Source organism: Plasmodium coatneyi, chromosome 5 (genome assembly GCF_001680005.1).
Source record: "Plasmodium coatneyi strain Hackeri chromosome 5, complete sequence".
In the NCBI taxonomy this organism is placed as follows: domain Eukaryota; phylum Apicomplexa; class Aconoidasida; order Haemosporida; family Plasmodiidae; genus Plasmodium; species Plasmodium coatneyi.
The window spans coordinates 253,101-280,207 of record NC_033560.1 but is presented as its reverse complement, the minus strand read 5'-3'; the positions used below and the strand labels follow the sequence as shown (position 1 = coordinate 280,207).

Below are 27,107 nucleotides of genomic sequence, written 5' to 3'. Positions count from 1 at the left end.
CAGAGGAGATACACAGTGCGGAGCTTGTTTCGACACAGGGGAGAAGAAACCTGTGTAGGGTGGGAACACATAACAGAAGGAAAAGTGTTGGCCGAAGGAGGGTTAACATCCCCGGTATTAGGACCTTTTTTTCCCCCGGTTTCGTGCACACAGATCGTCCAGCTTTGAGGGAGCCGAACGGAGTACCCACCAAAGGGGAAAAAACGTAGGACGCAAGGGGGAAGGACTGCCGCACTGTCCCCACATACACAGACTGATCTGTCATCATCGTAAAGGAAAAGAGATAATGCTAGACAAAGTAAAAGAGGATGCGATTTTGCAGAGCGCCCTTCAAATATGTCTGAGGAAGGAGGAGGCGAGCACCACCAAGGTGCACCTAGAGTCGTACGAAAAGGAATTGATCGAAACGGAAAAAGAGAAGAAGCCACCATTTTTTTTACAGATAGAAAACTTATATTTTATCCTGCTACACAAAATAGCGTACCTGCATAAGCAGAAGAAGAACTGCCTAACTTATTTGTGTTCCTGTTCATCTAGGTTGTCAGATAAAACACTCTTCAAACATCTACAGCTGGAGAGTAAACAGCTAGAAGATGTAACGAATGAGATAAACAATCAGCTAATCAATAGTGTAATAATTTATTTGGAAAATCTAGAGGTGTACCCAGAGGTAAACATCCCAGTAAAAGAACGGGTTAACACCTTTTATGAATTCCTGAAGGATTCATGCACCTCTCGTTTCTTAAAAAAGCTTCTGCTTGCCATTGAGCAGAATGATAAGAATGAAGAAAAAGAGGAGGATAAACAACTGAATAAATTTTTTACCCCCATTGTGGATCTCATTTTCGAAAATTTGAATGGAAGAAATTTGGTCTATCCGAAAAATGATGTGGCTGTGTTGTTAAAGTTTCTCTCCAGCTTTAAGCAAATTGCGGAACATATAATTTATAGTAAGTCGATCTTTTTGCATCTCAATTTGAGGGACAAGATAAGGGACTGTGCTTTGTCCGGGGTGGAGGGCGCTACAGGGGAGGCTGCAATTTCTACAACCCATGGAGGGTTCGCCCCAGAAAAACCATGTAGCAAGGATAAGGAAATAAACTCGTGCGGGTATAACCTCCAACTGAATAGCCTCCTGGGGAGATTATTATCCCCCACCGTTATAACCATGCCAAATGTGACGAACAAGGAGGAAATTGCTATGTATAAATATTTCTACAACAGTGCAACAAATTCACTGAATAAGATGACCTTGGGTGCTTTGAAAAATACGTATGTCATGCTGAGGAGGGACACGGACTGGATTCTGGAGAACTGCGTGGAAATTATAAAAAATTTACTTAAGGGAAGTGCCGAAAGCAAGAAGCGAGTCCTCCTATGGCTAGCTTGCATTATCATTTCGAATGAGAAGAAGACGAAAATTATGTACCACTATTCGACATACCCCCAATCGTTAGACGCATCATACGGGTTGTTTTTAAAATTGTTAGGAGAGAATTCCTACGGCTTTTGCCTGAACATGTTTTGGGTTCTCCTCTGTCTGTGTGAACCCATCACGATGAACAAGATCAGCGACTTTGACTTGTTCTTCTTCCTGAGGGATGATCCTTTCTCTAAATTTCTGTTAAAAAATATAACCAACCAATCTTCCTTTGAGGAAAAATCCAACGTAGAGAAGATAAAGGAAAAAGTAAAAAATGCAGAATGTTTTAGAAAGGAACCTAAATTTATAACATCCATCTTTTGGATCACCTTTAAGTCTCTCAGTGTCTTCTTCAAACCAGCCATTGATGAGTTTATCAGGATTGTGCAGGAAGTTCCAAATGCAAAGGATAAGAATTTTTACTATATGAATATACATACGTGGAAGATTTTTTTGTACAGCTCTCGTTTTATTCAGCTGTTATTTAAGTTCTTGCATCTGAGCATAGCGTACTTTTTGCACGTGGCATATTTGTACGACATGGAAGGGAATGCCTGCATGGATATGATGAACAGTTTGAGTGAGCATAATGGGAACTTCACCCACCTGGTGCTGAAGTCGTGTCCTCCTCCCAATGAGAGGAATTACTTTAGGAGGGGTAAGACTTTTGGTAGTCTCTCCCTTGGCGCGAATGTGCCAGAGGGCCAAGTGGAGGAACCACAGGAAGGTGCCGAAAAGCGAGATGAGGAGGACAGACGTGCGGAATTACCACAGGGAGATGGGTGGACGGATGGAGCACAGGGACAATCAGGAAGTGATAACTTAGGGAGGAATCCCCATGATGGGGATGACCACCTTTTTGCATCGCCCCAGTTTTCCATCATCCCGACTTTTTTCCTAAATGATATATTTGACATAATCTACTTGTTGTACGAATTGGACACATTTAAAAGTCCAGGGAATGAAAATTTCCTGAGTTACCTAAACGTGGACTTGTTTCTAGCCTTTTGCATTTTCACCATGCTGAGCGAGAACCACATAAAGAGCATCCACCTCAGGTGCGAAGCCGCTCCGAAGACGTTCACCTACCTGTACAGAAGTGACAACATGAAAAAAATTATAGAAGAATCTGATTTGACGAGGAAGTATATAATAAAATCATTGACGTATGTTTTTATTGCGTCTCAAAAGGGGGAGTATACGGAAAGGATGCAAACTAGGGTTCGCATCGTGGAAAATTTTAACAGCCTATTTCTGAACCAGATTTATGTGGATCAGTTTACACAGCTGGTTATCAAGAACAATAATTTGTTCGTGCACTTGATTCATTTGCTATTGAACGATGTAAACTTTTTGGTGGAGGAGGTGGTCTCTTACTTGTCTGAGATTAAGCGTCGGGAGGATAAGAAGAGGGACGACCAGGAGCGGGGGGACACCTCCACTGTGGGGGGGACAACCAATACGGGCACCGGAGGAAGTTCAAATACCTACGCCAACGCAACACGCAACAGTAGGGTGTCGAATGCTAGTGCTAGTAGTGCTTTGAACCCCTACGGAGGAAGCGATTTGGAAGACAGTGCAGCTAACATGAACGATTCGTACAACAGTGACAACAGTGATAATGAGGACGGAGGGGGAGGCAACGTCGGAACGGACATAACGAATGAAAGCATGAGAAATTTAGCAGCCAGGACTAAGATGATTATTACCTACTGTTACAAGTCTTGCATTTTTTTAAATCTTCTTTGTAAGAATTATCCAAACAGTATTGTCACGTCGAATACGATTCTTTCGCAAATAGTTACCTGTCTGAATTGTTACTTCGATTATCTGGTCGGACCAAAGTGTTTAAACATAAAGGTGAAGAACATGGAACAGTATAATTTTAGGCCCCAATTGTGGCTCACCAGTATAGTGGAATCGTACCTCTTTTTACTAAACTCGGATAAAAAGAATGAGGAGCTACTTACCAGAGAAATCGCTAACGAAGGAAGGTACTACAAGCCAGAGGTATTCAACAAGGCTTACTACATATGCAAGAGGGAAGGACTACTACGTAAAGAGGACTTGAATAAATTTAAAAATTTCTGTCAACAAATAATCGACATGAAGGATGAAGTAGAATTGTTTGACGACGTAGATGATATACCGGATAAATATTTGGATCCGATTTTACAAGACATTATGTTAGATCCCGTTTTGCTACCCACATCTGGCATTGTCATTGATCGGAAGAATATTGAGAGGCACCTGATGAGTGAACCCAATGATCCCTTTAACCGAGCACCCCTCAGCAAGGAACAGCTCGTACCCATGCCAGAACTGAAGGAGGAAATTCACAAATTTATTAACCAACTGAAGCAGGAGAAGAAGAAGAAGAAAATGAAGCTGCTTGAGTTGGATGCCCAAAGTGAATCCATCGAGAAGGAGGGGTTTCTAGGAAATGAAGACGACCAGCAGGTTGAATCAGTGAACGAGGGGGGTACACAGAAGGACGAGCAGGAATGACCCAGGGGGCAATACATCGCCTAAACGGATGGGATGAGCAAGCTCTCTACACACGTTGGATCATCTACTGTGTTTACACCGAAACGGGTGTAGAAAAAAGCAACATCATCTTCGTGGGGTCACTGAAAATACTACCCCTCCAGCTCTGGTTGATCGAAAGAAGAACGGGGAAGACCAATCGGCATCCTTCGAAACGTCCCTGTTTTGCAGGCGCGTGCGGGAGGAGCAAACTAGGACGAGCGGAAAATGGAAAAAAAAAAAAAAAAAAGAAGTTCCCCTCCTCGCAGCTTTTGTTTCCATTCGACCTGCCGCGAGGACCCCGTCAATGTATGTGCCATTCGATTAAAAAGGGAGAGTTTTCAAAAAAAGCGAAATGAACATTTGTTGAAAAGGGAGTTAACAAATCAGAAGCAACTTAGCACCGCGTTGGCACCAGGCGTGCTAGTATTGCTAGACAAAATGAAATCTACAAACAATGATTGGGGGGAGGCCAATTTCCCCCCCTCGGTGCAACGTCGAAGAAAACTGAACGTAATAAATATGCATTGGTCAGCCGATTGCACCTCCAAAACAAAGTGCAAAGAACTAATTCCATCATATGGATCGGTAGACCTTAAACCCTATGATGGCGAAACAAGCCAGGAGGGCATACGTCTTCCAATACTTCACGAACATAATTCTTTTCAATTTTTTACTATTTTGAACAAAGTGCAACGTATTTTTGGACATATCTTGCGTCTTATATTTGAGCGCTTTTATATTTCCCCTGGACTGGTATAAATTATCGATGTGATTATTCATGACGGAATTTATTTTGTGTAGCTTTTGTTTTACTGCTATAATTTTTTCATCACGGCAACATTTATTTATGCCTTTAATTGTGCGTTGTAAGAATGCTTCCGTGGTGTGCATTTTGGAGGGGTTAATATTTTTGGCTTTGTAATTTTGGCCAGAAAATAAATCGGACTTGGTATATATTTCCAGTTTCTTTAAAAACTCGAATGCGTAATTTTTGAAATAAGCTTTCATATGCAGTCCGATTAGGAAGAAGGCCATTTTTTTTTCCGCGCAAATTGTGAAGTAGATAATTTTGTTGTCCCAGTTGAGCATTTTTTTATTACAGTGATTTAATTTCCTTTTCGAAGCGCCCAATATTTTTTTTATGGTGTAATTCGCGGCGGCGTCCAAATCGTGGGGAAGGAAGCTGCACTTGAATAAAATTTCCGCGTCCTCTATCGATGCTATGCAGACGTACTTGAATAGTTCGCCTTCCCCTTGGGGCGGACTTTCACACTCAAGCTGGTACATATTCTGGTTTTCACGCCCATACTCACTGTAGTCCTCTTCCTGTTGGTATTCACTTTGGCCTTCACTTTGGTCTTCACTTTGGCTCACACTTTGATGTGCGCGTTTTCGCCATCTGTTATACGTGTAGGCCTTCCCACGTGTATGACCTGTCCTGTCGAAGCTGTCGAGTTGGCTCCGTTCGTATCCATGGGACTGCTCCTCACTAGTACCGTTCGCCTCCGTCCCGGTTTCCCCACTGTACAGACTGTTAGAGTAGGCTACCTCCTCATCCGATAGCATATACATTTTCGCCGCTGATCTCTTCGGGCAAACAAATGGGGGGGACGCGTGACATGTTTCCTTTCTACAGAGTGGTGCGTTTTCGTGTACGCCTTGGCCACATGGGTTGTCTCAGTAATGGAGGGTGGATTTGTCGCCTCTTCGCAGGAGGATGCAGTTTTTTTTTTGGGGGGTAAAGGAAAGCGTCCCAGTTTTTGCGACTTTCCTACGATTTCCTATCCGAATGGTCTATTTGGAGGGAAGAAGATAAAAAAAAAATGCACTCTCTTCTTCACCACTTACGATGCTACACAAATTTGGTAAACGTAAAAATGTTGTAAGGAGGTGCTCTCCCTGCGAGTATTTTTTTTTTTTTTTTTTTTTTTTTTTTTTTTTTTTTTTTTTTTTCCCTTTGCAAGTAGCGCAGTGCAATGATGGGGAGGTGCAAATGAACGTCCACACAGTGGCCTCTTTTTTTTTTTTTGCGAAAAGTTCTTTGCCCCTTTTAAAATGAAGCATCGCTTTGCGGCCGCTGCTTTTTTTTTTTTTTTTTTTAAATTTAAAAGTGTAAATGGTATGCCGCTCATTAGCGCGCGTTTTGCACATACTCACGTTTTTGCAAAAGGGGGCAGTACATTTGTCGAGGTGATCCAAGTGGTTTGAAGTGACCGAAGCGATCGAGGTCGTCTAGCTGGCTGAATTGCCCGCCGAGACTTGGACACAGAGCGGCATAAATAATCATCCCAATCGACAGCATTAAAATATGAGGAGTGCATTTTGTTCCTCACCGTTGTAGTTGGCATTATGTGACATGGTAAAGTAAACCAAAATGGGGTTCCTTCACCAGCGCATCAATAGGCGCAGAGGAGTTCTCTCTAAGGAGTTATTTCCCCCCTTTGACACTCCCCTGGGGTGTGTGCTATTTGCACAAACGTTGGAAGGTGAAACTGTTGTAGGCTGTTAAGGTTTCCTCCCACTGAACCGATCAGGCGCCTGATAAAAAGGACGCACTTGCATAAGGGGAAAATATTCAAATAGAACATACGCGCACACAACCGTTGTGTCAGCTTGAACCTGACAAGGACGTTGTGGAAAGGATAGGGGGTGCCCCCTTCTCTGAGCGACTGCTCATTTGTTGAGGCACAACAGCCGTCCACACAGAAAGATTTCATATCTCTAATTTTCTAAAAATGTAAGTTTTATAAGATTATTAATTGTTCGTTTGGGAAAAGTAGGAATGGGAAATACGTAAGAATACGCTGTGCATATATACACATATATATATGCATTAAAGATGGGGCAGGAAAAATGAGAAAAAAAAAAAAAAAAAAAAAATATGAACAGTTCAGATTTTTTTTTTACATTTTTTTTTTTATCCCCCTAAATGGATTGTTTCTTCACTTCATATACATAAATATTTCCATCCGTGGAACCACAAAATAAGAATTGGCCATTTGCCGACCAGGTGATGGAAGTACACCAGGGTAATCCAACTTTGGATTGTTTCACTGGGTATATTTCCGAAATGATAAGCTTACTTTCCAAGTTCCATATTCTTATAAATCTGTCCGTTGCTGCACAGAGCCAGTAGTCACATGGAGAGAAGCAAAGTGAATTTATTGTACAACCAGTTTCTAGTGAGTACAAATGCTTTCCTTCGTTGACATCCCACAATTTGGCTACTCCGTCCTTTCCTCCGGATGCACATAATGAGCCATCTGGTGAAATGGTGACTGTGTTCAACACACCTGTGTGTGCTTCCAAGTTTTTATTCAAATCACAATTTTTTAAATTCCATACTTTAACTAATTTATCCCATCCACAAGAAACAATAATGGCTTGCTTTGGTGAAGGAGAAAATCTCACGCAAGTAATCCAGTCCGTATGTTGCTGTTCTGTTATGGTGTACTTACACTGAGCTAAGGTGTTCCATAGTTTAATTGTTTTATCTCTGCTGGCGGAAACGATTTGCCTGTTATCAGGACTGAAGGAGACACTAAAAACATCAGAAGTGTGTCCAATGAATGACCTAATCGTTTCTCCACAGGACAAATCCCATAATCGAACTGAGTGGTCCCATGATCCGGACAGCGCAAACAACCCGTCCGACGAAATGGACACATCGTTTATAGCTTGCGAATGCCCCGTCAGGGATTTCTTTGCGGTTCCTATTTCTCCTGAGTCGTCATCGGGGTTGATGTTCCACACGATTAGCTTCTTGTCTGTGGGGCGCATATGTAAGGAGGAACGGTGTGAAGTGAGTAGGCCATTAAACAATGGATAGGCAAACAGGCAGGTAAGGCGGCAACGAAGGCAACCGCACCCAACACTCAGACGTGAAAGAGGAATGAACAATGCCAAATTTACAATCACTCCCCTTGGATAAACTACCCCTTCTCGCATGTGCTACGTTTTCTTAACTACATTTTCTACTTATCAGACTTTTGAGCTGTACAACTCTTCATATTTTATTTATATCAGAGTGAGCTGGGATAAAGCTTGTCATCATGGAGAGAAAAAAAGTTTACAAAAACTTTGCGAGGGGAAGCGGGGCAGGGGGCTGGTCACAAATTGGCTGCTCCGTTTGAGCGGTGATCAACTGAATGAGTGAGTCCACAAAAGTGGCACCGTGATGGTATGACCCCTCACGGCTGAGTTGAGAGTACATGGGTAAACACGGTATTAAACGCTCCTTCCCATGATGGATACGCAGAATAGTTGCACAGCGTGGGTACAGGTCAAAAATTGTGTGCGCGAATGTAAGACGCTCCTCCCTTTTTTGCATACGCTCACTAGGCATTACCTCTGGATGCGCTCACAATGGTTTTTAACTTTGCGTCAGTGGGGGTTGACACTGACGTCACCCAGTCGCTGTGTCCTCCTTCCAGAACACCCCTTAGGGATATTTCCGCTTCCTTTATGTTTTCCATGTTTGGATTATTTTTTAAATTTGACACAGGGATCTACATAGGGGGGGAGGGGCGATATGTGTGGGTATGTTTGGTAAAGTAAAAACGGGGGGAGCATCAAAAAGAAAAAATGAATATAAATAAAAACCCCTGCTTGGCGGAAGAGTGCTTCCTCCAGTTGGCATATAAATGAGCAACACAGGGGGAAATGGCGTAACAACACGGAAGGCACATTTGGCACGTCAACATAACAGGATATATACGTGAAACGAAAAAAAAAAAAAAAACGCGCTGGTTTTATATGTACAAAAATAGAAGAGGGGGTGGATGGTAAGCACATAAATGTTCCTCCCTGGGCAGCTTCATAACATGCGTACACTTGCATATATGTAGTACAAAAATATACGTGAATGACGCAGTTAGAAGATTATACCCTCGCGCTGCGCCCCATTCACATGATGTAGCGACGCGAATCAATCATCTGCAGGCACTCATTTTCGCACAATTGTGGCTCCTCCTACAATTGGCGTAGAGTCATGCATACGAATAATGTATATGCATACGTCGTTATGCGTACACGTATTTGTACAGTTTCTTACTTGTGAAAAAGGGGGAAGGAAAATTGCGGGATAAAAACAAAAAGGGAAACTTAATGAAAATCTGCAATACGAAGTGAAAAGGTTCGTGTTCCTTTTATCCTTCTTACATAATTCGTTTCCTTTATTTAGGTAACTTCCTCTTGTAATTTTTTTTGGTAACTTTTTTTTTGTAACCTTGTAACTTTTTTTTTATTTTTCAAATATTTAATTTTTTATGCCCGAATTGTTTCCTCCCGCTTGACCTTATTTTATTTATTTATTTTTTTTTTTTTGCAAACCAAATAAAATATAGGGGTTGGCAGTACGTCGACTTCGGAGTAAACACGTTGGTATAAAAAAGGAAAAGAGAGCAGTGCGTCGTACGGCATATGAATATGTACAAATAAACGTCCGTGTTAATCACGCGGTTCGCTACACCTACGCCATACCTGCACGATACAGTTTGCGAAAACACATATAGGGTCCCGTCGCATACATAACATACATAATATCTTCTGCGCTTATAATACTTTATAACGTATATACGGTGCTAGGGTTAGAAGCCGAAGAAGTAGGGGAGAGGCGTATTTTCCAACCCCCCACCAAGGGATGACACTACAAAAAAAAACTGTTGCGCACTTGGGGCAATTCACTCACTGAAATGAAAAAAAAAATAAAGTACAAAAAAAAAAGGGGGGGCTGGCTGGCATATGCCTTCTACGAGGGGGGGGCTATTATTTATTTACATTCACCGATTAGCGGGGTTTTATTTTTATCCCATTGGGAAGATGAAAATTGCCCCCTTCATGTTTCCATTTTGAATTCGCAGAGCCCACTACAAAAATGGCAAAACTATTTTTGCGCCGTATGTTGCTATTGCGACGTATTTTCTAGCAAATGGTGCATATGTATATGTACCGCATATCTATGTACAGACTGCTGAGGGTGAGTGCCCCTCGGCGCTTTAAGGGGTGAAAATGCAGGGGGAAAACGGATGCCTACAAGCACGCCTGGCAGCACGTCATAAGAGGCAACACGCTAACGTTGAGGGGGTGCAACAGCTGCCACGCTCGTATATTTCCTTGACAGCCCTGCAAAGAGAAACATTTATAGCAAACCTTTTTTTTTTACGCCTCACCTTTATTATTTTAAGGAATTGGTTGGTGCTCCCTATACTCGACCCCCTTTTCCGTAGCCCACCTCTTTTTGTCAAAGGAAAAAGTTATAAACGTGGAAATACGCTTGGAACGATAGGCATACAAAATTGCTTGCCCTTTGGGGTGGGTGCCAAAAAAATTGATTACCCAGAGGGTGCTATTTGAAAAGATAAAAAATTAAGAACATTGATTAGCGACGTGGAGGATAAGCAGTACATGTAGGAAATTACGCAGCATGGTCCCCTTAGTGCAAACTCCTCGAAAGGGAGGAACAAAAAAAAAAAAAAAAAAAAAAAAAAGCTACGCAGAATGGATGCGCATGTGACGGGAAGTTGTACCCTTCTGCATGATGAAGCTTAAATTGGTGAAGTGGCCATTTGGAGGAATGCACAAAGTGGTACGCATATATGTAAGCGCCGGATCGTAACTGTTATGGTTAAATTGTTCCAATTTGTGTGCAGGTCCTCGTGAATAGAAATTTTTTTTATTCTCTTCCACCCCGGAAATGCAAAACAGAAGTACACACGTGCTGAACTGGAAGGATAATTGGCAATTGTTAGACCTATCCCATGTTTGTCTCTCGACTGCTCTGCTGTTGCGTCACCACAGTTGTTAACTCGTGCGTGTGTGCATATTATAGGTCTATATGGAACATGCTGTAGCGAATGATCACCCATTAATTGAGCCGAGTGGCAGCAACTTTTCCAACCGGGGGCGAAATTTATATAGCATGTTCGTGCAATTATAAAATGGCACACTGTGCAGAGAAGCAAATAAAGTTGGGGTGAGGAAAAAAAGAAAATTCAAGAAAAGCTGTTCTTACAAATTGCGTCTCCCCCGGGGAAGATGCAGCATAAAGTGATAGCTTGTGGATAAGTATTTCTTTGTTCTTCGTGACATATTCAGTGGCACACATTGCTTTCCTTTTTTCCCTTTTTTTGTACCCCTCGTTGGTTGCTAGGACGAATGTCTAATTATCTCGCTTCAACAGTGTTAACATCAACACGGTGTAATTCACTGTTCTCGTAAGGCTTGTACTGACTGTATTTTTTTTTTTTTTTTTTTTTTTTACTTCGTTCACGCGGGGCTAACACATCATATAACATAGCCATGTGAAACAACAATGCGGGAAAATAAGATAAAGGTGTAATTAAATTAAATGTGCTCAAATTGCCTTTTTTTGTTTCCATAATACATGGCAATTTTTTCTTTTTTTTCGGTTTTCTCCACTTTTTAAAAATTGGCATAATCGCATAGGCGCGCGAATGAGCACGAGCACACTTGCCTTCTTAAGCATAAAACAGCAAAAAAAAAAAAGAGGGGAAATAAATGCAGTTCTTACCTTCCCGATGTGCATACACATGTAGTGTGACAAATTCAAATAAAAAGACATTTTTTACGATCGAAAAAGGGTGAAGGTTTTTCCTTCCAGATGTTCTTAAGGCGAAACTTTTTTTAACCCCCCCACAGCAATTGTTAATCCGTGTGTAGCCCATCCTTTTGGCTTCATTCTTGTCACAAAAAGAAAAAAATAATACTAAAAATAAAATAAACCTGTAAAGGGAAGAACACAAGAGGAGATGTGGCAGGAGAAGGAACGCCTAGCGTAAGATTAAGACTGGAGAACCTTTTCACCATTTAAGGAGCGGGCCCAAACGACATAATTTATGATGCTCCCCTGGAGGCATTTCTTTCCCTAAATAGCCTGCTCCCTTTGGGGGAGGGACGCACTAAGATGGAGGTTCGAAAGGTGAGTACTCGAGTTTGGTTCATTAGCTATACGGGGGTTCCACGTCGGAGCGTAACCAGACAGGTCTAAATTGGCCCCCACGTGAGTAGCGAATAGGGGTCGTGTTATCACGCGTAACATGTTTTTTTCGTTCTTCTTGTTCTACATGCTTTTCTTTTTTTTTCTGCCTACCCGAAGAGATCGTCGAAAGAGCCGTTAAGGAGAATGAATTACCAGGTGAGGGAGCAGCCTAAGGGGGGGTTCCCTTTTTTATGCCCATCAAAATGGCACCTTCTTTGTGTGTTCATGTGTGTGTCTTTGTGGAATAGTGGTGTGATATGGCCACGGGGGGTGAATGCAACCCGCATGATACACCACCCCTGTTAGTAGCATTACTACTAATTTTGCTACTATCCCTTGTGCTAACCCTGAAGGTGCGGCCCCGAAGGCAGAGGACGACCTCGTACGGAGCGGGGCTCTCCGACCCAAGCTCGCAGGGAGAACACATGAACAGTTACTACGACGAAGCCAGATACCTCAGCAAAGAACAAATGAAGGCATACATATATAAAATGAAAAAAGAAATACAAGACTATAAACTCAGAGAAATGAACTACAGAATTGAAATAAAATATCTGAGGAGGAAAATAGAGAGGTTAAAAGGGATTATACAGAACGATACTTTTTTTTTAAATCACCAGAGGGGTGTTTCTGTGCGAAGTCACCATAGTGGGTTCTCCTTCCAGAGTGGGATGAACAAAGTGAATTCAGAAGATGGCAAGCATGACGGCTGGTACAGAAGGGGAAACATTTCGGAGGGAAATTACCACCACAACTACAGGGGGTTTGCACAAAGGTATGACGGTGCTCACTACAGTGGTCACCCAGATCAGGATCGTCACCGCCATCGCATCCGCAGTCACCTCTATGAAGACAACACTTCTGAGGCTAAATTTTCAAACGTGTCTATGAGAAGCATCAACGCAAGTATACACAACAACAAGCGAATGAGTGTGCGCAATTTTAGCGGCAGGTATAGTGACACCTGCAGAAGGGGTGATCACAATGGGAGGATTCACTCGGCGAAGGTACAACCAGCTAATAGTACCAGTGGAAGCATGGACCGATCCAACAAGCTGAAAAGCCATTCGAGGGAACATTTCGTTCACCCCGTTCCTATTCCCAGGAATGTAAAAAATGACAAACAAAGTGATGATCGCATGGTTGTTCCTATGAGAAGAGGATCGGATTCCTTCCGCTCCAATAGAAGCTGCTCTTCCTATACATCCAAGTTTAAGCTGAAGAGCCACCTCATTTCGAATAGCAAGCATATGCGTAACATGTCTACTGATATAAACACTACCATTGCAAAGGACATAAAAAGTTACTACAGTTCCAAGCAGAGCATCCTCTCCGGCACCAATCAACAACTGCTTAATCGGAATTCGTCATCTCTTCAGAAACGACCCATTGGAGCAAAAGACGCGGAAGCGAAGGCAGATTCGTGTGGCAAACAGTTCAGTATAGAAAAACTTAGCAAGTTAACCCCAAGAGAAGTGCGAAAAAAAATAAACTGCGATTTGTTCGATTATGCTCACCACCAGAGAATCCTTAGCAAAAAGTACACCTCACCTTATGCGTTTAAACGGGAGTCAAGTTTGAACAAAATGGCTAGCTGCGGCAAGGTCAGGCAACCGAGCGTTTCCCAGGTGAATGCAGCGGAGGGGGAAAATGCGAACCACGATAAAGAAGACAGTGACAGTGGGGACTCCATTAAAAGGGTCAAACTGTATTTGGACAAGCAGAGGGAGAAGAAGAAGCCAACCGCCGTTTCGATGGCCACCCCTGCCACTATGCCTGCCGTTGTTTCCACTAATGCGAAGAAGCATGACGGGGTATCCTCGAAAAGACGGGCCAAGGACGTTACCACAGGAACCGTCCTAATCAGCAAGGAGGAAAAAAAAAAAAACGAGACAAATTCGAACGCCAAGGGGAGCCACACCGAGTCGAGAGGTAAAACTCAGCTAAAAACAAACCAAACGAAACAGCGACAAAACGTGTTAGAAAATATGAAAAAAAGCGTAGATTCAGACATAAAGGAAAATTTTAAAAAGGAATTAGAGGAGTTAAAAAGGAGGAAAGACATACTGGTATCGAAACGCAGCGATTACTGTGACCTGTCCTTCGGCAGTACCAGCAGCAGTGATATAAGCCGTGATGGCAGCAAACGCGATGGTAGGAAAGCCGCTGAGACGGTGGGGAACCCAAACAAAGGGGGAACGCAGAGCAAAGCTGTGAATAACCCTTTGAAAGAATCCAACATTCTAAACATCTCCTTCAATGACCTGGATAAGAGAATAAACAACTTGAAAAATTATTTGAAGAATACAAACGCGTGATGTTTGGGGGGATGAAAAAGTGGGACCCCGGTTCAGGTATCCCCTTGTTGGGGGTCAGCGAACGTGATTGTGAAACGGGGAAAAAAATGAAAAAAAAAGCACACATATAAATAGCATTCCGGGGGATCCCTCTCTACATGTGTCCAATTAAACAGGCGCACACGTGTTGCCATCGTCCTCTGCTTTCACGATGGGCTTGCATTGTTCGTATGCATTGTTCTTATGCATGACGCGCTTTCGCTTCGTCTTTTTGTCCTCATTTGTTTAGTACCCTTTTTTTTGTACGCAAAAAAAACGCAGCATGTGGGCGGGGCCTGTCCATTTTGCGCGTTTTTTTTTTTTTTTTTTTTTTTTTTTCAATTCTGAAGGGACATTTTAACAACTGTGTTTAGCTTCATTTGGGATGAAACCAGGGGGTGCACACTGCCAGGCCGTGGGGTCATCTGTGCACATCCAAAATTACGTCTTGTTCACCCTTTTCGTGTATTCACTTTAAATCGCATCACTTCCGCCCCTTGCCCCCCCGCTTGCCTATTTTCTTCCTCTTAACAATGGCCAGGGAACGAGAACGTGCACTTTTCAGGTTCTCCTTTTCGCGCAGCTTCTGCTCATGTCGCTTCTTCTTCATGCGTGCATATCTCACCCTGAAGTTCTTATCTGTTCTGAGTTTTTTCTGTAGCATTTTTGCCTTCTCCTTCTGCATCTGTGGCAAACTTTTATGCAGGGCGGAGTTTGGTTCTGGATCCATATACCTGCCTGAGAGGTACTTCTTGTACAGCCTCTGCTGCTTCTTAGTGAGTTTGATGTTTCTGGACAACGAATCGGTAATCTCCGGATGGTTCTGCTTCAGCATTTCCAAGTGGGTTTGCTTTTCGTCGTCCAGCTGGTTACTTGTGGTATCGTCCCGTGAATGGCGGTTTGCCCGTTTTGTCTTCATAAAAGTTTTTCTTTCCCTTTGGTTTCCTTCATCTTCCAACTCTCCTACATTTTTGATTCGGTTCTTTGTGCGCTTCACCCACTTTTGGTAGAGGTTGCTGGTGGGTTCGGCTGCGGTACCTCCGTGGTTACCTTTGCCAGGTACCCCAACGTCTTTTTGTCTGTCCTTCTTTTTGAACCCATCACTCTGAAAGGTATCTATTTCTTGTAAGACGAATTTTCTCTTCCTCTTGTCCCAAACTTTTTTTTTTATGAACCTCTGTTTGTTCAATTCTTCTTCCTCATCTGGAGGTAAGTCGAATCCGGGCGTTTTAATGGCAAAGGCTGCGGCCGTTTCTTGTTTCATTTTTTTTTTATTTATTTTTTTTAATATATCATCGAAGCTTATATCGTTGTTGCTTTTTTTGTTCCTTCCGTTTGGAGATGCTCCCTCCTCCGTTGGTTCTCCACTGGTGGGTTCTTCCCCTTTCTGTTGCTGCTTCTTCATCTTTTTTAACGCCCTTTTGCTCATTTTTTTCGGCTTGTTGCTTGGTTCCGTTTGGCCTGCACTACCATCTTCACCGTCCTTCCACAGTTGCTCCAATTCGTAATCGCTACCCTGATCGTCATCGGAGAGACCCATGGCAAGGGCGCCCATGAGCTCATCCATGTCATCGGTGGGTTCTGCACTTCGGCCACGTCTAGTCGTCTGCATCCTTTCCTTCAGTTTATTCAACTTATCTTTTATGTCTTCTGATATTCCTTTTACCTTTCCGGTGTCATTGCTTTGGAAATTGTGTATGATCGTCATGAGTTCGTTGTGGGTGTAACTCTTCGGCTGGGTTATGGTGGCATCTCCTCCAGGGGGGTCCCCCTCGTTCGGTGAGCTAATCACACCATCGGCGGATATGCCATCCACGTGTGCAAGCTCCTCCCCATTGGGCTGCTTTTCATTGGGGATAATATCCTCCCTTGTCGCATCTGCAGGGACATTCTCGTAAATCTCATCTGGATGATAAAACAAGCACAGTTTGTATACCCCTCCTATTTTGTTAATTTTATTGACGCACTTTGTGCTGGCGTATTTGGACACTTTGGGCCTCATGGCGTAGTAGAGTTTGTAGGAAGCCAGGATGCTCCTGTTGAGGGAGGCCAGTTCCTCGTCTGCGTTTTTCTGGTTGTCGACCAGTTCGACGTAATCGCTGACGTGGTTGAGCGATCCGAGGTAGACGACGTCACGGGGAAGGGAAGCAAGCGTGGTCTCTACGGGTTCGTTCGTCTGGGCGACTTCTGTGGTGTTTGCGATGTCTGTGCGTTTGAAAAACTTGAGTTTCTTGCCGATGAAGAAGCATATCTCATAAGCGTAGAGAACGTCCTGGTAGGTGACAAGCGATACGGCATACCCACTTGGCATAGCGTCATCCCTACACGCACGACCGACACGGTGAATGAAAAGTTTTGGAGAAAAAGGCAAGCTGTAATTTATTACGTTCTGGACACTGGTGATGTTTATCCCTCTGGCAGCAACATCAGTCACGAGTAAAAACTGGATCTCCTCACTGTTGGTAAACATTCTAATCTGCTCGAAGCGAAAGGAGGTGTCTGAATTTCCATACAACATAGCATGCGGAATTTTCAAAGAGGATAATATTTTGGAAAAAAATAAAATATGATATTTTGTGCAAAAAAAAATGAGCGTTTTTCCAAGTTTTTTTTTTTTAAAAAGGAAAATAAGTTTAATTAAAACGCCATATTTCTCATACGACCTGGTGAATAAAAAGTGTAAGTTCATTTTATCACTTATTGTATTATCTGAACTGAGAGACAAAACTTCCGGATTGTTCAACTTAAGTTTGAAATAATTTTGTACATCCGTTGGGAGAGTTGCACTGATTAGTAGCGTCTGCTTATTTGTACGATGCAAACTTTTGTAAATAATATTCATGTCGTTAAAATAGTTTAACTCGAGCAGCCTATCCGCTTCGTCAATGATTAGTATTTCCACTTTTTCCAGACTTAAATTTGTTTCCTTCAATATGAAGCTCAGCCTTCCTGGAGTGCATATCAGAACGTCTAAATTTTCCTTCAACATATCGAACTGTTTATTCAAGTTAATTCCACCGATTATTACATTTATTTTTAAGTTAAAAAAATTTTTGCAAATTTTTTTTGATAATTTAAATATCTGAATGGCTAGCTCTTTTGTGGGTACCAACACTAGACCTCGAACTCCGAAAAATTGACTGTGCTCTGCGAGGAGGTCTATCATCGTACTTACATACACTAGGGATTTTCCTGTGCCCGTTTTACTTATACAGATGATGTCCTTTCTGTGCATTATTTTTGGGATGCACAACTTTTGTATATCCGTGGGGCGGTTATATTTCAAATTACTTGATATGCTTCTGCACATGTTTTCGCTTAGACCCAGATTGTGGAAGCAGCTCAACATTCCTTTGTTCTTATTTTTCTTCCCCTTTTTATTCTTATACAGAACGAACTTTTTCTTCCTCCCTTTGGCTCCTCCTTCATGTTGTATTTCATTTCCGCTTTGGCTGTCCACTTCGTCGTTATCGCTATTGGGGGAGTCTCCACCTGAGCGGTCAGTTTTTCGCCCCGTCTTCGCAGCAGGTTTGGTCTTCTCCCCCCCTTTTTCGAATAACCAGCTGTATCGCTTACTACCTGCGTTTTTAACTGGCTTCTTCCCCATGGAAGTTTTCTTCAACCCTGAGGGTATCACTTTGGCCTTCCTTTGTAGTATTTTAGACTTTGCGCTACTCCCCTTGGAAGAAAGCTTCTTCTTCCCCTTACCCGCGTGGGCGGGGCCCCCCTTCATGCGCGCCTTCTTGACTTTCATTTTTGGCGCTACGGTTGGGGGGCGGTGAAGGAACACTGCGTATCATATGAGGTTAATGTCAACTCCACATTAAAAATGGCAGCTTCAATTGGGTTGCAAAACGGGTCCCACGTTTTTTATAAAGGGACAAAACGACACTAATCTAGATGCACGTACGTATGCCGTACATTTGTATTTGTTCTACGCAGCGTTGCTAAGGTCAACAGAAAATGGTGACAGCCCTACCCCTGCATTCGCATATTGGGGGGGAGACCTCCTCCGAAAATGCAGCTACTAACAACTTTGGCTAACCCAACAGATGGATAATTCTTTTCCGCAACTGCGTTTTGTTCGCGGTGATCTGCAGGGTTGGTCCGCGGGCAGCCAAAAAATGGAAAAAACAAGAAAAAACAGGAAAAAAAAAGAAAAAACATATAACAGTCGTTCAAATCGGAAAAAAACTCAAAAAATAGCAAAGTCCAACACAGCAGCGGAGCTACAAAAATTAATATCCCACAGCGCCGCGGTAAAATATAATGGTGACGCAAAGAAACCGCGTAGGTCAAAAAATGTAGGCCATTTTAAAAAAGGGGGAAATAATGATGCAACGCGACGTGCATAAATTGCGCCGTTTGAGCAACCCCAAGGGAAAATAAAATCTGTGATGGGGCTCCCTTTGGAAAAAAATAAGATAACCGAGATAATATTTATAACACCTTTCCCTTCTGCGTGGGAGCTGCGCGTCGGACCCCACAAGGGAAGGTGATCAAAATGTAGTTAAAAGATAAGTCAAGTTTTCCTTTTTTTTTTTTTTTTTTTTTTTTTTCTCACGAGTTCCTCTAGATGCACAACTTCTCGATGACGCTGGAAACTTTGTGCTCTCAGAAAAAGTTGCAAAGTTGTAGCAGCGGTGATGAAGAAGGGGCACGTGGAAGTTGGCAAATGTACAACTATACGCATGTGCATTGTGTTTTTTTTTTTTTTTGTGTTTTTTTTTTCCTGTGACAATGCCCTGCAGCGGCCCCTTCCCGTAGTGGGAAAAATTCTGACCAACCGAACGGTAGAGGCATATCTTCATCCTATCACTCTGCCAGGTTCTCCGGAAGAGCGGCGAAGCTTATGCATTATAGACATCTCACCAAAGGTGCATCAACAAAACCGCATCCACAAAATCGCATCTCCAAAACGGCCTCCCCCAAATGACCAAGCCGAGGGTGAGAAAGTTCGAAGACCCCAACCTGTGGATATACGAGCACGTGCTAAAAAATGGGGTGAAGACGGAGAGCGGCAGAATCATGAAGGACGGCTTGAACAAAAAGGCAGCGGAAAAGTTGAGGGAAATTATCGAAGCCTCCAAACAGTACGACAGAGAACTGAAGGAAATAAATTACAAAACAGATGCTTGTCTGGGCCTGCCACATAGGGCCCCCAAAATAGACGTGAATACGTTACCCTTCAGTCCGCTTAAGCCGAAAAGCAATTTGCTTCTCTGGAAAAATATTTTTCCCAGGGGGGAGGCATCATCAGTGCAGGGCGGCTTGGGCGGTCCGTTTGGTGGTAAAATGGGCGTCAATTTGGGTAGCCATTTTGGTGCTTCTGTTGGGATGACGCCATTCCCACAAAACAACCCCATGAAAAAAAACGCGTCTCCAAAAAGTGAAGAAAAGAAAGAAGCTAAGAAGAGCACCATTTTTAGTAAATTGAAAAAAACAAAAAAAGACGAAATTTCCAAAGCTACTTCCTTTTTCAATGACCATATGAGTTATTACGATACGCATTTGAAGGAAAAGTACATGAGCATCTTTTTGAATTCACTCGATGAAAATAGTGATCATATCAAGCGGGAAAATGTGGACCCCCCCGTTGTGTGCCAAACGGGGGATAATCCGAATGTATGTATTCCCACAGCATGCGTGACTGAAGCGGTCATTTGTGAGGAAAAACCGTTGGAAAGACACCCAGTTAACTTTACCCACGCAGAAGAATCTTTTTGTAGTAATGCCACCCTGATGGAGAAAGCCAAGTGGAGTGATTCCCTTGGGGGGGCACATCCTAATGAAGAAGTTAAAACGGTTTATCCTTCTTTTAAGGGGCCACCCAAAGGTGGTACTAGCGAATCGCCCTTACGCGAAGACGCTGCTCATACTGTTGATGACGATGTGTGGGCCGACCCTGATCCGGGGTGGGACCTCCAACAGGGGGACACCGTCACGTATGGCAGTGGTGACGCATTGGCCGAAGCGGACGATGACAGGACCTGCTTTTCAGGCCATTTTCAAAATCAAGCGAAAAGGGAAGATGTTAATTTGTCTACCCCCTTAAGGGAAACTCCAAACGGGAAGATGACCCTTTCGGAGGATAAATCAGAAGCGGGAAAAAACACAATAGAAGTAACAAATAGAAGTAGCAGGAAGGGAAAGTCACCTAGTTGTACAACGAACAGCTTACACAGTTTTAACGTTTTTGAAAAAATGAACAGCGCGTCATTGTATGGGGGGGTAATAAACCAGGGGGAAGATTCCATCTCATCGATCCTGCAGAACTTGAAGGAGAAGAAGAAGAACTCCCATGTGATGAGGAGCAGTTTCTCTGCGTCTGAAGGAGTGGAGACGGTTGAAGAGAGAACCCTCATGGATGACCAACATGGGCTAACGACCCCCCCGCTGCGTACCATCCTAGGAGGTGGAGATGCCCCTCCACTGGATAAAGGACGCATCCAACTTAACAGGACGAATTCTACCCAAAAAAGCAGAACGCAGCACGCAACACAGAAGGGAAGAGAATCCATCCTGCAGTACGAGCACCTGGACAGCAACAACATAACTGTGCATGCACTGAGTCAGCATATATCCATGGAGGAAGAAAAAATTATAAACGTGAGTAAATTTATCCTAGACAATGAGCACGTCACGAAATATACGAAGTTGGAAAAGGAAGTGGCGGAACTCATTTGCGAAGAGTTAGGTGTGATAGATAAGCTTAAATATAGCCATGTGAATTTAAAAAAACGCAACCCCGTTGTAACAATACTCGGTCATGTAGACCATGGGAAGACAACTCTCCTGGATCGGTTCCGAAATTCTAACATTGCTCAGAACGAAGTCGGTGGAATTACGCAAAAGTTAGGCGCATTCGAAGTGGTTGACAGCGAAACGAACAGGAAAATAACTTTTCTAGATACGCCAGGACACTCGGTTTTTAAGAAAATTAGACAGAGGTGCGCCCAATGCACCGACTTGATTATATTAGTAATTTCCCTGGATGATGGGATCATGAGTGAAACGGTGGAATGTATCCAGCTAGCCAAAAAGTTTAACATCCCACTTATTATAGCAGCAAATAAGATAGATAAATTTGGGTCCGATTTGGAAAAAATCTCCAAGTCTTTGGTAGCATATGATGTGATAACCGAGTTGGAGGAAAATGGAAACGTCCCAATTGTCCCCATTTCTGCAAAGGAAAACATTAACATCGATAGGTTGCAAAAATGTATTCTACAACTGAGTGATTCTTTAAATTTAATGTGCGACTATGGAAGTTTATGTTCTGCATACGTGTTGGAGAAGAAGATTGACCCATCCAGGGGGAAGCTTCTCACCATGGTGTGCAAATCAGGAACGCTAAAAATAAACTCCTACCTTCTAATAGGGCACATGTACACAAAAGTGAAGCAAATCTACAACAGTAATAATCAGTTGGTGAAGGAAGCCTACCCATCGGAGGTGGTCCAAATTGTTAGTCCCATTTCGCTAACACAGGATAACGCCATAAATTATGGGGATCTCGTTTTCGAAATGAGTAACTTAAGGAGCGCCCAAAGGGTTGCAAAGTACAAATTGAAGGTGGCGCAGTATAGCCTCATGAGCAGTTACTATGGGGGGGTTGCCTCCTCCAAGGTTACCAGCAACGCTGGTGGTGATGTTAATGGCGGGGTGAGTAGCCAGACGAAACTGCCCCAAGTTCAGCTGATCATCAAGGCGGGTGATGAAGGCAGCATAGAAGCCATCCTCGAAGGGATTAGCGAATACAGTAGAAAAGAAAAAAAAGAAAAATATTGCGATATTAACAATTTTGTAGAGAGGAATTACGTGAAAAAGAATAAGCTAACAGATGACATGGTGGAGGATGGAAAAATTTTTGAAAATTGGGAACCCTTCCGAGTTGTATCCAAAGGAGTAGGCTCCTTTAACATGAGTGATTTAAAATACTGCAGTGATGTGAAGCCCATATTTTTAATAGCCTTTAATGTGGACATAGAGAAAAGTGTACAGCTGAGCATTGAAGAGAACGGAGCCATTTTACGAACCCACAACATTATTTATAAGTTATTTGAGGATTTAGAAAAGATTTGTAGTTTTTACTTCGATTCGCTACATCTGTATGAACCCGTTTCTAGAATGGTTGTCAGTAAAACTGGCTTTTATACGCTGAAGAAAAATAAGTCGAAGAGGAAAAGAGTGTTGTCCGTTTCGATTAAGGAGGGATCATGCAACGTGAATCACTACTTCACTGTTATGAGGAACAAGCAGATTATTCATAAGAGGCTTTCCGTTTTGTCCATGCAGAAGAATAAGGATAACACCACGGAGTTAAGCAAGGACTGTCCAGTCAATTCCATCATTTTTAACACCCCATCGGAGGATTTCCAGGTGGGCGACGAGATCGTGGCCTACAGGAAGGTGCCCCGGGCCCCGCTCTTCAACCGGGTCAAGAACTTCGACTTGAACGTATAAATTGGTCGTGTAATTTGGCAGCGTCGAAGAGGCCATGGTGATATCCCTTTTGGGAGATCCCCACTCCAACGCACATTCGTTGCGCGTGCGGGCTGTATGTACATCCCCCCTACGTGTGGACCTTTTATCGCTCGTTTGCGTGGATTTCCCACAGATTGGCGCTCGTTCGTCTGGAAATATTTTTTTTCCCTCTCTGATTCTTCATCGCGTTACTGTATTGTTGTCCTGTTCCTTTGTTGCGATAATTTTTCCGTTTTTTTCACTTTTTTTGTGTTGCCTGTTTTTATTCTTTCAAAAGTGGCCTACCTAAAAGGTAGCCACGTCACCATTGGGTCTTTTTTTTTTTTTTTTTTTTTTTTTTTTCAAAATAACATTTTTGTAACCTCGCGTTTGTTCCGAAGGGGTAGACAGGACGAATAAATCGGCTGAACAATATTTTGGAAAGCCTTTTTTTTAATTTCCTGTTTTTATTTTTTTTCCTTCTTTGTGAAGGATGAATGTTCGATCAAGCGGGTCGCGAGTGCTCCGTCTTGTCTACTTTGTGCAGCTGCCCATATAGGTATACTTCCCTATTTTAGGGGGGGTTGTGTTTCCTTTTGCGTCTTCGCATTACTTTGTGTTTGTCCTCACCGCGTCAATCCATCCATTCGGTTTGGCCCTTTTTTTGGTTAATTACCTTTTGTGAGTTTACTTCACAGGGGGTACTCAGATGAACGTGTTTCATGGTCCAGTGAACTACGTCCACCACACGAACAGCATGTCGACTTCTCTATTGGCGGAGGAAGAGGTGGTGAAAAGTCCGAGGAAAATCATTTTCTTTTATGAAGACGTCGTCCAAGAGGTGGAAGTTCCCAAGGACGGATTACACGAGTTGGATACCCCATCGAAAGGGAGAAACAATGATGACGCAGAAGGGAATTACAAAAATAGTTGTAATCTATGTGAAGAAAGCAGTGCCTTGTTTTTAACAGGTGGAGACAACAAACCGGAAGAGGAAGAAAAGCATAATGGACGGTTAGTTAACACAGATATATTAAACGATACTGTGTGTAGTTCACGTGGGAGGTTTGCATTTGAAAGGGGGGAAGATTCCAAGGTAGTGACTCAAGAGGAGGGCGAGCTGCCAAATCATTCACGCAGCAAGGACACGTTTGCTAATGAGCGTATTCATGAATCTGCAATAATCGGAGAAGGGTCAAATGGGTACATTTTCCAGACACATGAAATGGAGCATGTGGACTTATACACAGGGGAAGAAGCGGTGAAAGGGAAAATGCCTGAAGGAATCCGTGGCATTATTTTCACATGTGACAGTGGAGAATCGAGCGGGAGTTTTATCGAAGGGAATGAAGAAGACTCCCTGGAGGGAGAGAAGACGATTATGATTCCTTCCAATTGTGAGTCCTCCTCTACGGGGGGAGATCCAAATGGAGCAAATAGTGCCTGTTCATCTGAGTCTACAAGCATATATCCACGTAGAAACGGCTTCGATGGAACAGCTGTAGGGAAGGAGAAAGAACCGCGTGGGCAACCACCGGAGGGGGCAATCCGTCCAAGTGAGCCGACAAGAACCCACGATGAAGACAAAACGTCGGACTTGTCTTCCGATAATTTCGCAGACTTAAACCTATCCGACAGTTCGATCGGTTCAAAAGAGGATGTAGTGCCTCCCTTACCAAGGGGTAGTGAGCATCTGTTTAAAATAGAGGACCAGAAAAACGAACATGCTACAAATGCAACACAGGATTGGATTAAGAAGTGGCAGGATTGTCTCCATGGCCCCAACATAGGGAACGAATTTGTGCCAGACAGGTTGGGAAAATTACCTAAGTCCGACCACCTTGGGGAAGACAACCCCCAAACTGAACCCGAACCCGAACGGAGTAGTAGCGACCATTTGGTTAGGAACCCCCCCGTTGAAATCTCCAAAGGGGGAAACACTAAAAATAAAAACACCAACATTTACAGTGAACAAATGAAGGGTGCAGCTTTTGATTGTTCACAGGAGAGGACACTTTATTACAACCCTGTCCTGGGGAGGAGAAAAAAGAAAAAAAAAAAAGCCCGACAAAATGGACCAATCGTTGGGAACATAGAAAGTACAGCACACACAGGACGTTACGATTGTGTTAACTCGAACCGAATGATGAGGAACACACGTGGGAATAGTCACTCGATGGGAACTTTAAAATGTGAGGACGCCCCGTCAAGTAGTGACATGAGGAAGACCTGCATTTGCACTGACAGAGGTGGAAAAAAAACGAATCCTATTTGTAATGGTAGAAGTGGCCACATAACAAATTGCAATCAGTGCAGATTGTATGACCTGTTCAGGCGAAATAACAGAGCGCTGTCGGAGGTTTATTTTAACGTTGTGCCAAACTCATGCAGGAATGCCTCTCACGGGGGAGGTAGTAACCAGTTACATATCGACACAAGGGTGGCAAATGGTGAGAAAGGGCAATCACGATGTTGTCTCCATTCGATAGAGGAATCACTTTGTAATGGTGCAAGATGGGGTCCCACGTGGGATTGCGAACATGTGAACCATAGTAACATGTTCTCACGACGGGACCGCTACAGTTACCCCGAAAGTAATGACAACAGGGGTGACTGTAAAAACTGCAATGATGATGAGACGAACATACAAGACAGCATATCCGTGTTGGAAGAGAAATACGCCTCCATCGATGGGAGCACGGAGACGATACGGAACGGTGTAAGCTGCGGGGGGCAGGTGGACGGAACCAAAATGAATCTCCCCTTTGTAATGCCCTATTACGACTGTGCTTCCACGCAGAAGGACATGAATATCTACCCCCTCGGGCACCCTCCGCAGGGTGGGACATGCAACAGCTGCTTCGAAAGAAGGTTAGCTCAAGTGAGTTCTCTTCAACGGGGAGAGACTTCCAGTTGGTTAAACATGGTTAATTCGAATGGGCGTTCGTATGGTGTTTTTCCCGCCTGCGGAACTTGTACTAGTGAGTCTGATCGAGCCGTTTCGTCATTCTTCCCGAGGGAGGTACCCCCCCACCATGTGGGAATGAATGAGGACACGCCAATTTGCAACTTTCCTTCGCGATGCAGTGCGGCATACGAAGGGTGGATGGTCAGAAGGTGCTCCTTCTGTGCATGCAGTTGCCGTAGATGCTGTTGCTGTAGTTGCAGATGCGATGGGAGCATTTTCGAGGAGGCGTGCAAAATTGTGAATTTCCGGAACGTGCTGGATAACCGGCTGCCGTCGAACTACATAGACGTCGACGCGAACCCCAATTGGGTGCGAAGAAGCCTCCTCCATTACGCTACCGGAAGTGGTGATAGGAAGACACAGAAACAGCAGCGCAAGCAAAAAGTGGTTAGAAGTTCAAACAGTGAAGCAGACAAGTTGAATGATGTACCAACTGGCGACGAAGACCCTATGGAGGACGAAAGAAAGACGATCCAAAGAGTTGCACCTGGAAAGAGGAAACACCTCTTTCGCGGGGCCAACATTTTTGGGAACTCAAATGGGAGCGAAAAGGACAACAGTGTATATTGTGTGCCGAGTAAGGATGAAGAAATTTGCGTCTTCCCCCAGGAGGTGCAGAACAACCTGGAAGGAATCATCATGGGCAGCACCAGCAGTGTGAGAAGTGAAGACCGTAACGTTGATAGGTGCATCCAGGAGAGTAGTACGGACTACCATTGTGAGAGAAGTGCACACGGAAGCAACCCGAACGACACTCCCCCCGATCGGAAGAAGAAAAAGGACAAAAACAGGAGCAGCCAAAAAGACAATAGTGGGACAAAAAAGCAGAAAAAAAAAAAAAAAAAAAAAATACTCAATGTGCAAAAGTACTACGAAAGCAATTCTACCAACCTGTTCTGGAGTGACCTCCGAAATTCGAACATGCCGCAGGTGGAACAGCTAACTGAGGTGGAACAGTTGACTGAGGTGGAACAGTTGACTGAGGTGGAACAGCTAACTGAGGTGGCGGAGCTTACCCAAGTGGACGAGCTTACTAGTACGGTGCACACAGGTGGAGCTAGCCCAGATGATACGCCCACCATTCAGGAGGACAAGCAGTATGACAACCAGCATGACAACCAACATGACAACCAACATGACAACCAACATGACAACGTGAACTTACAAAGTAGGCACATAAAAAAATACGAGCTACGGACCAAAAGAAGAGTTAAATATGCTTGGCCCTCCGTACTTAAGAAGCTAAGGAGAGACGATTCGCGCTTAGTGTATGATCCCTTTTTGTACAATAGCACGTGGCGGATAAAAAAGGCATGACGTGTTGTGTGTTCAACATGTTCCTTTTTTTTTTTTTTTTTCTTTTTTTTCCCTCTCTCTCTCCTGCTT

The 27,107-nt window shown here is 43.4% G+C and overlaps 7 protein-coding genes across 7 annotated transcripts; 4 read left to right on the top strand and 3 right to left on the bottom strand.

The window, feature by feature from the left end:
* Positions 1–286: 286 nt before the first annotated feature.
* On the top strand, positions 287–3,931 carry PCOAH_00010340 (Ubiquitination-mediated degradation component; the record flags this gene model as incomplete). The annotated part of the gene is made up of 1 exon (XM_020057843.1): positions 287–3,931. One exon carries the CDS (start codon positions 287–289, stop codon positions 3,929–3,931), a length of 3,645 nt encoding a protein of 1,214 aa, XP_019913545.1.
* A 594-nt stretch (positions 3,932–4,525) lies between these two features.
* On the bottom strand, positions 4,526–5,524 carry PCOAH_00010330 (Uncharacterized protein; the record flags this gene model as incomplete). Its single annotated transcript, XM_020057842.1, has 1 exon — positions 4,526–5,524. The coding sequence occupies one exon, from the start codon at positions 5,522–5,524 to the stop codon at positions 4,526–4,528; it is 999 nt and encodes a 332-aa protein (XP_019913372.1).
* A 1,353-nt stretch (positions 5,525–6,877) lies between these two features.
* On the bottom strand, positions 6,878–8,795 carry PCOAH_00010320 (Guanine nucleotide-binding protein; the record flags this gene model as incomplete). Its single annotated transcript, XM_020057841.1, has 2 exons — positions 6,878–7,719; positions 8,301–8,795. 2 exons carry the CDS (start codon positions 8,425–8,427, stop codon positions 6,878–6,880), a joined length of 969 nt encoding a protein of 322 aa, XP_019913626.1.
* A 3,081-nt stretch (positions 8,796–11,876) lies between these two features.
* Positions 11,877–14,269, top strand: PCOAH_00010310 (Uncharacterized protein; the record flags this gene model as incomplete). Its single annotated transcript, XM_020057840.1, has 3 exons — positions 11,877–11,891; positions 12,069–12,107; positions 12,305–14,269. 3 exons carry the CDS (start codon positions 11,877–11,879, stop codon positions 14,267–14,269), a joined length of 2,019 nt encoding a protein of 672 aa, XP_019913439.1.
* A 502-nt stretch (positions 14,270–14,771) lies between these two features.
* Positions 14,772–18,041, bottom strand: PCOAH_00010300 (Uncharacterized protein; the record flags this gene model as incomplete). The annotated part of the gene is made up of 1 exon (XM_020057839.1): positions 14,772–18,041. One exon carries the CDS (start codon positions 18,039–18,041, stop codon positions 14,772–14,774), a length of 3,270 nt encoding a protein of 1,089 aa, XP_019913407.1.
* A 1,178-nt stretch (positions 18,042–19,219) lies between these two features.
* On the top strand, positions 19,220–22,753 carry PCOAH_00010290 (Translation initiation factor IF-2; the record flags this gene model as incomplete). The annotated part of the gene is made up of 1 exon (XM_020057838.1): positions 19,220–22,753. The coding sequence occupies one exon, from the start codon at positions 19,220–19,222 to the stop codon at positions 22,751–22,753; it is 3,534 nt and encodes a 1,177-aa protein (XP_019913636.1).
* A 709-nt stretch (positions 22,754–23,462) lies between these two features.
* PCOAH_00010280 (Uncharacterized protein) lies at positions 23,463–27,038 on the top strand (the record flags this gene model as incomplete). Its single annotated transcript, XM_020057837.1, has 1 exon — positions 23,463–27,038. One exon carries the CDS (start codon positions 23,463–23,465, stop codon positions 27,036–27,038), a length of 3,576 nt encoding a protein of 1,191 aa, XP_019913385.1.
* Positions 27,039–27,107: the final 69 nt, after the last annotated feature.